Here is a 12,153-nt window from a genome sequence, read left to right on the forward strand (position 1 = left end):
TATAGAAAATTTCTTTAAAAATGTATGAGTAGTTTGGAAAGCGTGTATGAAAAAAAGAGGGTTAGGATGGGAAAGCCAAAAAAAACACACACACAGTCGTGATGATGTTATTATTAATATGAGATGTGTTCCCTAGTTACCGTTCACGCACGCAAACGCGAATCGCGGGTGTGCCGGTGTGGTGCTGTACGAGACGGCGGATGCCGGATGGATGGTTTTCTTTTCCGCTCCGCCGCGCGCGGCCGCGCCGACGCCTAGCGTGTCGCCTCGACGCTGGCCTCCATGTGCGCTGCTGCGGCGGAGCTCGCGCGCCTTTCAGATAAGCACCTTTCGGTTTGGAATTTACGCAAGGCTGATTAAGGAGCTTGTTTACTTTAGAAGATGCCTTGCTGCTGTCTAATCCTAATCCTAATCCTATCAGATAATGATGATGTCCGTTTTTCACAATCATGCCGATCGATGAGTCTGAGTTATGGAGCATTATGATCGTATACACCTCGGAGAAATTTTACACCTACGAAAAGGGCAAGAGAGCATTGTTGTGAAAACGTGAATACCAGAGACTTTCCTAATATATAAATAGAAGGGGGTAAAACTTCAAACTCAGGCTGGCTAACCCATCCGTATTCTAAAATATAACAAATCTAAAACTGAATTATATACATGATAGTATGAATGTAGTCATGATTTATATTTAGATTCATAGTGCTCTCTTCATCCTATAAGATAAGCGATATTAGAAGGATGTGTACATCAATCTGGACAACGCAATAAATCTGGACGGAGGGAGTACTTCCTTCGTAAAGATTGACGTTGCAGAGATTAAGAGACAAAATAGCTCATAGGGTAAAATTAAATCGGCCTCCATATTTAATCAGCTGATGTTAAATGCTTGTTAAACAACAATGAATTAATGAGCATGGACTCAATTCAAATTAGTGGACCAGAATGATCCAAGGAAAAACTAGATGATACCACAAAGCTGAAATGATCACCTTTTAGGGACATTTTGAAGGCTGTAAAACGACATCTTATGAGAACATAGGAAGTACCGAAGTAATAGAATACGTGTAATCTGATCTTAGTTTCTCTCGGTCCAAAATATAAAAAACTAGTATTGAATGAGATACATCTACTACAGGAAACTTGTCTAGGTTCGTAGCATGTGTTCCACTCATAACAATATATTTCAAGACGAAGGTATTACATTAATAATAATAATAATAATAATAATAATAATAATAATAATAATAATAATAATAATGTGAAAGGGCATGTACCCCAGTAGTTATAAGAGTCTCAGTGATACCTTAGGTTCTGGCTTCGACTCCCCATGGGAGTGAATTTAAATTTTTCAGGATTTAACGGTGCTTTCAGTGGTAGGCGACGTACCCGTCGACAGCGAATTTGAATTTTCCATGATTTAACGGCTTTGTGCTTTCAGTGGTAGGCGACGTACCCGTTGATAGCGAGGCATAATAGTGTCCTATCTATTCAGGATTTAATAGCTTTGTGCTTTTAATAATAGACGGCGTACCCGTCGACAGCAGTTTTGTGCTTTTAGTGATATACAGCGTAATAGTGTCCTATCTATTCGTGTGGAATATAACGCGTACTAAATCACTAGAGTGAGGAGACAAACCACACCAACTGACACCAACATCATTTTCTCTCGACAAGTCTCGAGTGACGCCAAGTTGCCAACTGTGACTCGTACACTCTACAGTCTCCGCGGTAGAACTGTAGAGCTCCGCTACACGGCAAATTCCGTGCGTTGCGCGTGAGAGACTGACCGTGCACGAGCCCGATCCGGACCCGACCGGCTGGAAGCTGCCTCGGCCTCGCTCCACACCGCGTCCCGGCCGGCCCGGCTCGCTCGTAGCTTCCTCTCATATGATTTGAGGCTATCCATAATCCATTCCACTTCTATAAATCCCAAGCGCCCACTACTCTCCTTCCACTACCCATCACTCCCCCAAGATTCCACGGATATTTTCTCTCCCCCTGCTCCCGTCGCCATCGCAAAGGAGAAAAAAAAAAGGTGAGCAATCGCTTCTCTGCTCGCTCGGCTCAGATCTGCGTGTGTACGCTGGTAGATCTGTGGAAAGAGGTTCAATTTTTTGAGCCCAGTTCGCGATCTGCGGTTCCGCGAGAGTGAACGGATCTTCCGGATCGTGGAAATTCATCGTTTGCTTTTCTTTTTTTTTTTTGTTTCTTCTTTGGATGTGTCTCCGATCTGAATCCGCTTGATCTGGACAGAGGAGGAAGGAAGGAAGGATGAGCGCCACGGCGGTGTCGTCGCTGAACCCGGACGCGCCGCTCTTCATCCCGGCGGCGTTCCGGCAGGTGGAGGACTTCTCGCCGCAGTGGTGGGACCTCGTCAAGACCACCGCCTGGTTCCGCGACCACTGGTTCCACGAGCACCAGCAGCTCGACGAGATGGCCGACTCCCTCGCCCTCCACGACGCCGCCGCCGACGACGACGACCTCGCCGGCCTCCTCCCCGACGACGCCTTCGACGACGACGACGACGACGACCTCTTCTTCGACCAGACCCATAACCTCCTCGTCGATCCCCCGCAGCCGCCCGCCGCTCTCAAGACTGGTACCGACTGACTCACTCGCTTGCTCGCTTTGTTGATCATCAAAAGATCGAGTCTAAAACGAGAATTGCAGTGAAATTCATCGCCATGTCTCCCATGTGTGTGTGCAGATGCGGTGCTCAAGGCGCTGAGCCTGGTGTCTCCCAAGGGCGGCGACGCGCCGCGGGGGCTCCGGGAGAAGCCCCGGCACTCCGAGAAGCCCACCAAGTACGCCGGCAGCCCGAGGAGCGGCGGCGCTCCCCGCGTCATCCACCAGCCTCGCTAGGCTGCGATGGCTAGGATGGCAAAAACTAAAGGATGTAGCAAAAGCATTGCGTCTTTGCGCCGCGGTGTTTTGCTTTGCTTCCTTCCTCCCGGCTGCTGCTGCTGGTGTGGTCTACTCAAAGTCTGGGTTTGTCCCTAGAGTTTATCTAGGAATTTAGTTGTGTCCTTTTGTATAGTATAAACCAAAATGACCCTAAAAAAAGTATGAACAAAATGCAACCTTTGTTCAGTGTTGCCTTGTAAGTTTAATGTTCATCTAGAGTTCGTCTAGGAAAATTCCAAAAAGAAGAAGTGGAAGAAGAATGTAGTAGTGTGCACTCCTGTTAATGTTCTGATGATGTGCAATAGCAAGCAGCCTAATGTTGAATATTCAGACTTTTCTCAGCTGTGTGTTGTTTGTTGTCTAGTGCCACTGATCTCCTGTGATGAACTGCTGCTTGATCACTGCCTCGGTTCTTCTTTGGGACTGAAATCTGCAAGCAATTCATCACCACGTCTTATGATGATCTTGCTCGCTTTGAAATCTGAATCTGTCTTCAGTTCTAAAAAAGAGTGGGGTAGAAACGAAGATCTCCGTTTGGAACTTTTTTTCCCCACTTACAATTCTTGGGGTGCTGAACTGAGGTTCTGGAGTTTTGGCTGTTCCAAAAACTTGGCATGTGGCAATTTATAGCAAACAGAAACTATTTCTATAGCTCAATCATTGCAATTTGTACTATATTTGTACATCATGATGTACTCTCAACTCCAATAATTCATGGAACATGGCAGCTGGAGATTTACACTGTAACTGTAATGTGCAGATGGCTACATCAAGCAGACAAGGGCATTGGCATCAGAAATTCTAAATACTTGCCTTGCACACTTATACTAAGCCCACTACAGCAGTAGGCAGATCAGAATTCAACACTAGTAACCTATGCTGTGTTTGTAAGAGGTGTTTGTAAGAGCAAGTTCCTAACACTCCCCTCTCATTTTTCATGCGCACGCTTTTCAAACTGCTCAACAGTGTGTTTTTTTGCAAAAAGTTTCTATACGAAAGTTGTTTAAAAAAATCATATTGATTCATTTTTGAAAAAAAATTAGCTAATACTTAATTTATCACGCGCTAATAGACTACTCCGTTTTTCATAAGCACTATGCATGTTCCCATCCAACCGTAACAAACACAGCACTAGTAGAGCAAAGAACCAAAGGATTCGTGAGCATCACTGCTTGTCAGGAAACACCAGGCAACAACTGTTTCCGGCTTTCAGCCAGTTATGTTTGAAAGTACTATTGCTTTTTGATGTTTTTTTTTTTCATTGAAGAGCGCATGGAGCCAAGAACTCATGGAGGGAGCTGGACGTGGGAGCCTCCCTACATGCTAATGACCATGTCCCTCTGACTTTATGTCAAAGGAGTCTCTTCCGAAATATTGTACGCTCTGAATCTTGGTTATCAGATAGGTAAAAATTGCATAAACCACCCTAATTTTACTTCTATTTTGATATTTTATTCTATTTTTCAGATAATGGAATAAATATCCTGGCCTTTACTCAACAGAGTTACAGCCAATTATTACAGAATACCACTCATATAAAGAGTGTAGTTCAAATGTAATCAAACACACTCAACAAAATAAAAGGCAAACCAAGATGAGGAGGACACATTTATTAAGTCTATTTGTGAATCTCCATCTATAGTTTGTAAAGAGTTGCATCACCGTCGTCTCAAGTTTGCGACATGCAACCTTCATAAGCTCTCTATCATCTTCACACTTTTACAGCTGCGCCTAAAACCAAAGCCAATATGTTACCTTAAATATTACCTACATATATGAGATATATGGTGATTTGTTAAAAACTAAATCGTTTCTACTCAACCACAGGGCCTAACATATGGTAGATGCTCCTACAAGTATGAGTTTACACTTCTTGTCAACCCCCATAAGCCACCCATCAAACATATTAGATATGGTACTTGGAAGGTATAAACCAAAAGAGAACTGTACTGCTCTCCAAACAAATCTTTGTATAATGACAGTCAAGAAAAAGATGTTGAATGATCTCATTTTTCATACAGAAACAAAATCTTAAACTACCATTCCAATTTCGTCTTGCCAACTTATTCTTAGTTAGCACAACCCCTTTAAGCAAGTACCACATAAAGATCTTAATCTTAAGTGGTATCTTAAGCTTCTAAATAATCTTATTTCATTCAATATATCCATTATTAATTAAAGCTATATACATTGACCTAACAGAAAATCTACCATTCTGATGATAATTCTATCTAAAACAATCAGAGGAATGGTTCAACTGAATATGTATGATAGAAGCACACAATTCATGCCAATATATAAGATTCTGAATATTTTATTCTATAACCTATTTTGATGAAAAATCCACTTACCCAATATATGTGAGTAGTTGATTCGGACAATTTCCTCCGATGTGGATTTATAGGGACCGTACCAAGTAGGTTGGACTCGTCCAACGTGGTTATGAGGTGAGTTCGACTCGAGTTTGTGCTTAGACTGCTCAAAGTAGTAAGATGACTATAAATGATGAGAGAGCCGAGCGCGGAGGCGATAAGAATCGGTGATTGGCAATAAATCCACATTAGAAGATATGGACATATTCAATTACTTATGTGCACGGAGGGGTCAATTTTGATGTGAAACCATATCATGTGGGTAGGCTTTTACAACAAAATAGGTTATGGGGTAAAAACTCAAAACCAGAGTAATTAGGGTGGTTTATACAATTTTATCTATTCAATAATAATTTGTAAAGAACCACAACATTTGTAATTTCTCTAGCTCAAAATCAAGCTATAACCTATGTCCAAATTTATATTATATACATTAGTTTATTTTTAGTACGGAGGAAGTGGTATACACTATAACTACCTACAGAACTGACATTTTCCACGGATTACCAGAAGTCAGTAATCTCAAGTTCACATGATGAACATACATCGACAAGAATATGCCCAAGCCCAACTGCGAGTTTGCGACATGCTGTCATGATACAGTGATACACAACAGGTCAACATCTGCTGTAGTTTGTCCCCCGTCGGTCCATGGCCTAATTCAGGCGAATTCTTGAATGTCACAAACTTCTGCTGATTAGAACCTGTTGCCGCTTGATGTGTGATGACCCCAATAATTGAGCATAATATACCCGACCGGCGACAGCCATCCTCATAGTAGTTGAATACTGACATCGGATGATTCAGAGTGGGGTGTGTTTGAGAGGAGAGAAATAAAACGATTGAAAAGATACGTAAGCTATTAGCAGATGATTAATTAAATATTAATTATATAAACTTGAAAAATAATTAATATTATGTTTTAAATCAACTTTTCTTTTAGCAATTCGGCAAAAGTACGTACGCGTGGAAATGAGAGACTTTGTTTTTCAATCCACTACTAATAACACACCACGTCCTTAGAAGCATAGAAATAAGATTTCATCGGATGAGCACTAAAGGACTAATACTATCTCTATAGGCTCCGTGGCTCCGTCTATGTATATCATATAGCAACATAGTATCCGTAGTTTTAGATGTGTTTTATCTAATATTAGATTACTATAATATTATAGAATATGTAGTTCTAATATATATTCCATTAAAGTATTAGGTTGCTACTTTCAAGTAACATTTACGGAACACTTGAACATTATGGGACAGATGAGTAGCATTTTCAAGGAACATCTTGTGTCTTCCGGGGCTTGAAAATCCTCCATGCTCAGTTTCTTTCTCAGCTTGATCTATCAGATCGATGGTGATAGAATGACAGTGGTGATGAAATCACAGCTCCTGCAATGTTACACCTCTTCTTTCTCATTCTCTCTTCCTAGATAATTTGGATCATAATCAATGGTGGCGATCTTATTGGTTCAATTGAAAAATTTTGGATCGCTAATAACGATAGATATTATCGGGTTTGGATCACTACGAACAGTGCAGATTTATTGGGACGACTAGAATTTGGGTCGCTATGAATGGTAGCAAACCAAATTAGGCCCACCGAAGTTTGGTTCGCTACTAATGGGTGCGACCAGACTGGCCTATGAAAACTCATGAGGGGATAACTACAAATCTCTTCCAATCCCGCAGGGTATAACCGCACAATTCGGAATAGTTCCCATAGTTTTAAGGGTTAATTGGAACCATCCCATTATAAATTTTACATTTTTCAAATATACCATTACTATTCACATAGTTGTAACCATATCATTATAATTTCACAAGTATTGGAGCAATGTCACTGAAGACCCCTTTCATCGTTTTCACTAATTTTAAGACCAAACTACCCTTTATTCCTTCACCCCCTCATTTGCTCAACCAATGGCGAGGCGGCACCAGCGACAAAGTCATCGAAGGCCGGTTGGAATGCCTCTGACACCTCGGGGAAGTCCATGATGCGACTGTGTGGGATACTTCTGAGGACTCGCAGCCCCACGGTATGTTGTAGTCAGCTGGCACGAACGAGAATTCATGGAATCCAAGAAAAGAGACACGTGTTGCCTGGGAGGCTTGCATGTTCTAGCTAGTTGTTGCCGCCATTACTGCTTGAGATGAGCATCTGCTCACTCCAAGTCTCGAACGAGAATTCATGGAATCCAAGAAAAGAGACACGTGTTGCCTGGGAGGCTTGCATGTTCTAGCTAGTTGTTGCCGCCATTACTGCTTGAGATGAGCATCTGCTCACTCCAAGTCTCAATGTGACAACACAACCGTGTGATAGACATCACTCCATTTGGCAGCGATCAAATCCCGTGGCAAGCAGCATGTCCCGACTGGGTGGCCTGCCCCTCTCCAGCTCCTTCTCAGCGACGTGTGGCATCTTGCTCCAGATCTTCTAACAGCGTGGGTGGTTGGTCGACTACACACGCTCGTCGGAGTTATTGGCTGGGAGAGAGGGGAAAGGAAGAAGGGATAAAGGTAGAAGACATGGCGTCTAAAAAGATTGATAAATGGAGCGAATGGGTATGAAGTGGTGTTTTTTCAATATACTTGTAAAATTATAATGGTATAGTTGCAAATAGGTGAATACTAACGATATGCAATACGCTAAAATTTATAATAACGTGGATTCAATTATCCCTAGTTTTAAGGGTATAAGTGCAAATTGAGTAGAGACGAGCAAGATCAATCACGCGGCTTGCACGTGATCTCTTGTAACCTAGCTGCCCCTTCCGCTGCTGGCCGTCACGAAGGCGGCGGCGGCTTCCTTCCTCGTCTCCCCACAAGAGAGAGAGAGAGAGAGAGAGAGAGAGCGAGCCAGCGAACTTCGTAGCCATGGCGTGGGAGGAGGAGGCGGCGGTGGAAGAGGAGTACGAGTACGGGGAGGAGATGGAGGGGTCGGGGTCGGAGGCGGAGGACGTGGTGGTGGGGCAGATGCCGACGGTGATGGTGCCCAAGCACATCAACAAACGCGCCCTCAAGAACAAGGCCCTCTCCGTCTCCCTCGACAAGAAAGCCCTCAAGTCCGTCCTCTAATCTTTTCTTTGATTCGTAGCGATATTTTCGGCCCCTCGGTGGAGTAGTTTTCTGATGAGAGTAGCGCGAAGAGGTTTTTTAACGAATCGTGTGTAATTTTTTTTTTTGGAATGCTAGGGATTTCGTGACCGGATTTCACAAGAGGAAGAAGAAGAGGAGAAAGGAGGCGCAGAAGATTTTGCAGGAGAAGGAGAGAAAGAAGCGAATCGAGGAGCGCAAGCGGGTGAGTAACCTCCCCTTGTTTTGGATGTGGAAGATAATATTGGATTACTTCTGATCAAAGGCAAAATTATCCCGGAGAAGATTGGTTGCGCATTGAGTACTTCTTTGTGAGATCACTTATTACCACCGAGCTGACTGTAGGATCCTTATCGGTGAATGGCAGTTTATGCAAATTAGAAATTTAGAATGCGCTTTTTTATGATTCCAACAGTAGGAAGTTTAGGAAAATCATCACTGAAAAGAATATAAAGCTGAATAGATGTACTTCTTATTGAAACATTGATTCACTTATGTTAGGTTCATGCTACTAATAATACATACATTGCTATTGTAGTAGCAATGATAAGGGAATCGTGAAGATTCGTCAGGATTAGTGTATTGAAATTGAAAGAAAGGTGCTTGCAAGATTAGCGTATTGAAACTGAAAGGAAGGTGCTTGCAATTACTTGCAGCACATAAGGGCCTGTGCAGATAGATGCTTAGGCAGATGCTTAAAGAGAGCATTTTCTTAAGAGCCTTAATCTCCAACGCAATAGCTAACTTTGGGCAGTACTTTCTTTGGCAAAACCGTTTATATCTGTTATTTCAGTTGAGGTGTCGACTGCTAGACTTGGCAGCCAGCCGTTTCTGAAATAGTCAGCATAGCAGCAAAAGCAGTTAATTTCACCCGTAGCGCCTAGCTTAGCGGCTGTTTGTAACGCAGTCTTCACAGCTGAATTATGTGTGGGTACCTGCTTTCTGTTATGGGTACATAATTCTCATTTTTTCGTATGAAAAAGTATCATCAAACCCAGATCTTCTTGGATTAGAAAACGGACTAGACCAAGAGAGAATTGTAGGGATGACACTGGAGGGGCAAGGCTTTAGTGTCGTTTCAAGTGGATTATGCTTAAGTGTGTTTACTGTGGCTGATTTATAACATGAACTATACAATCCAGATTACTTCCTTGTGGTTTTACTGAGTGATGTCATTTTGTTCCAGAGAAAGCAAGAGAAAGAAATTGCGCTGTATGGAAGAGTCCTGTCATCAGATAATGCTGATGGTGAAGATGTTGAGAATGATGGTGATGAAATGGAAACTGATGATTTGCCTGAACCTGGTGAGACCATTGACCAGATTTTAGTAACAGCTCTTGCCATGCTACCTTTGTACAACCATGACTTCTTATCCTATTATTCATAAGTTGTTCTGTTTATGTAGAAGTAAAAACATACGAAGATGGTGGGACTAAAATTACGGTCACCACGAGCGAAATCACTCCTGAAGATGACGATGAAGACCTTGGCCCGAAAAGGATCACCCCTGCATCGACGGGCTACGCCAACAAGAGCGTCTCCAAGAAGAGTGCTAGTCTAGGTGTAAAGAAGAAGCCATCGAAGAGAACCTTCAGGAATAAGAGTAAATCTAAGAAGGGCGACCAGAAGCGAGGTGCTGCAAAGGGTAAACGGAAGAACAAAGGGAGGAAGTGAGTGAATGTTTCTGTAACCACTCTGTAGAAATGTTTGCACCTTTGGCCAGGGCCAGAGGCCAGAGCTGCCGTTTTTGCCAGACACGATGAACTTTGTACTCGGTTCCTGATTCATCATCCAAATGAGGCTAATCATGCTCAGCAGCCAATTGATTTGTGCCACTGTTGCAATGCCATGCTAGAAAATAGAAATTCACCTAGCTTCATGCCTGCCTTCCTGTTACTTGACATGAATTTTCCTGGACTGCAAGTGATCGTTGTAATTGTGTTGCTTCTGGTTTATGTTCAAACGTTCCGGTTAAGCCTCAAGCATATCCCTTCCAAACTCACCGGGCCATCGTTTGGTTTATTAGGTATATTTGCAAACGAAAAATAATTTGTAAATAAAACTTTTATATACTCCCTCTGTTTCATAATGTAAGTCATTCTAACATTTTTCACATTTATATTGACTAGCAAAAATGCCCGTGTGTTGCAACGGGTAAAAAATATAATCCAATGACAATAGACATTTTTCAAGCGCACTCTATGGATCGTTGTAGCTAACACAATTAGAAAATTAGAGCATCTTTATGTAATTTATGTAATGACCCAAACTCGATGATGGCAATCTTTTTACCAATGCTTGCTTTAACTAAAATAATTGGATTATTCATATAACAACATACATATAATCTAAAATATTCTTTCAATCTTATTCTTGCAACCAATAATAGGTTAATCAAATCCTACAGTCAGGATCAAGTCTACACAAAATAGTCACCGTGCACTCTTCTCTAAATAACAATTAAAAATATGTTTATTTTTAATACTATTTCCATATAATATGTTATTAAGAATATTAGCTGTACTTAAAAAAAAGTCTGATAATGATAATTGCATTCAAAAAGTGCAGGGTCTCCAATGCAGGAGATTAGATGAGGAAACAAATGATGTGTAGGAGATGGAAAAAAAATCGATGGATCTTATCTGACCCAAGCGTCCATCACTTTTATCTCGCTTTGAGTCGGACGGTTTCTCGGAGCGGTTCTTTTATAAACGGCGGTTTTTTTCTCGCGTTGAGTTGGATGGTTTCCTCTAACTTTTTTTTTTTTTGGAAATGATGGTTTTTTTCTCACGTTAAGCCAGACGGTTTTCTCGAACCTTATTTTGAAACAACGGTTTTTTTTCGCGCGTTGAGTCCGTTTGTTTTTTTATCTGTTTTTTTTATAAACAGTGTTTCATCTATTAGTTTTTTCAGAGCGGCTTTTTTTTATAAACGTTTTTTTTCTTGTGTGGTTTTTTGAAACCTTCTTTTTAGAAATGGTGTATTTCTTTCTGATAGTTTTTAATAGCATTTTTTTGTTCTTTTCAGACGAAGGAAACCGTATTTTTCCCGCGCATTTTTTTGGAAACTATTTTTTTCTTGCGTATTTTTTCCTTTTTAACTGATGATGGAAACTTCTCTTTTTAAAAAGTTAGATTAGATTGATAGATTAGATTAGAGTTAAAGAGATATATACGGACAACAAGGGGCGACTTTAAGTTTGGTTGGGACGTTTTTTCCTCCTTTTCTTTTTACATATTTTGAGTCGAACGTTTTTTTTCCTTTTTTTTATTACGGACGAGAAATCCTCTTTTTCAGGAGTCGGACTTTTTTTTCTCTACGGGAGTCGGTTTTTTTTTTCTTTTTTTACGACAGAAGGTTTTTTAGAGATAGATATTTATTTTTTAGTTAGGTATTTATTCGCGCGTGTTTCGGATAGAAACTTTTTTTTCGCACTATTTTTTCCTTTTGTAGGAAGATGGAAACTCTTTTTTCGCTCGGAATTTTTTTTTATTTTGGAATCGGACAGAAACTATTTTTGCACGCACTTTTTTATTCGCGCGTATTTTTCTTTTCTCTGTACGGACGACGGAAATTTCTTTACCGGTTTTAACTCACTGGGCCATCGTTTGGTTTATTAGGTATATTTGCAAACGAAAAATAATTTGTAAATAAAACTTTTATATACTGCCTCTGTTTAACAATGTAAGTCATTTTAACATTTTTCACATTTATATTGATGACATCAATATGAATATGGGAAAAGTCATCAATATGAATGTGAGAAATACTAGAA

The 12,153-nt window shown here is 41.0% G+C and overlaps 2 protein-coding genes across 3 annotated transcripts; both read left to right on the plus strand.

Annotated features, from left to right (window-relative positions):
* Positions 1-1,962: 1,962 nt before the first annotated feature.
* LOC4332856 (protein EARLY RESPONSIVE TO DEHYDRATION 15) lies at positions 1,963-3,240 on the plus strand. 2 transcript variants are annotated; one of them, XM_066308575.1, is made up of 3 exons: positions 1,963-2,041; positions 2,260-2,605; positions 2,677-3,240. In XM_066308575.1, the coding sequence occupies exons 2-3, from the start codon at positions 2,278-2,280 to the stop codon at positions 2,880-2,882; spliced, it is 534 nt and encodes a 177-aa protein (XP_066164672.1). In that variant the 5' UTR covers positions 1,963-2,041; positions 2,260-2,277; the 3' UTR covers positions 2,883-3,240. The 2 variants fall into 2 exon arrangements, with proteins under 2 accessions (XP_066164672.1, XP_015632817.1); XM_015777331.2 differs by having other exon boundaries at positions 2,714-3,240.
* A 4,798-nt stretch (positions 3,241-8,038) lies between these two features.
* Positions 8,039-10,200, plus strand: LOC4332857 (ribosomal RNA-processing protein 17). The gene is made up of 4 exons (XM_015773308.3): positions 8,039-8,347; positions 8,478-8,583; positions 9,565-9,682; positions 9,784-10,200. Exons 1-4 carry the CDS (start codon positions 8,160-8,162, stop codon positions 10,050-10,052), a joined length of 681 nt encoding a protein of 226 aa, XP_015628794.1. The 5' UTR covers positions 8,039-8,159; the 3' UTR covers positions 10,053-10,200.
* The last annotated feature ends 1,953 nt before the right edge of the window (positions 10,201-12,153 follow it).

The sequence above is a fragment of the Oryza sativa genome, chromosome 3 (assembly GCF_034140825.1).
Source record: "Oryza sativa Japonica Group chromosome 3, ASM3414082v1".
Classification (NCBI taxonomy): domain Eukaryota; kingdom Viridiplantae; phylum Streptophyta; class Magnoliopsida; order Poales; family Poaceae; genus Oryza; species Oryza sativa.

What these genes read in the sequence shown, in the direction of transcription:
- LOC4332857 (XM_015773308.3), top strand. Translation starts at nt 8,160, where the DNA reads ATGGCGTGGGAGGAGGAGGCGGCGGTGGAAGAGGAGTACGAGTACGGG. An exon ending in CTCGACAAGAAAGCCCTCAA is followed by an intron (nt 8,348 to 8,477) that starts GTCCGTCCTCTA and finishes TTGGAATGCTAG; the next exon opens with GGATTTCGTGACCGGATTTC. An exon ending in TGATGATTTGCCTGAACCTG is followed by an intron (nt 9,683 to 9,783) that starts GTGAGACCATTG and finishes CTGTTTATGTAG; the next exon opens with AAGTAAAAACATACGAAGAT.
- LOC4332856 (XM_066308575.1), top strand. Translation starts at nt 2,278, where the DNA reads ATGAGCGCCACGGCGGTGTCGTCGCTGAACCCGGACGCGCCGCTCTTC. An exon ending in GCCCGCCGCTCTCAAGACTG is followed by an intron (nt 2,606 to 2,676) that starts GTACCGACTGAC and finishes CGAGAATTGCAG; the next exon opens with TGAAATTCATCGCCATGTCT.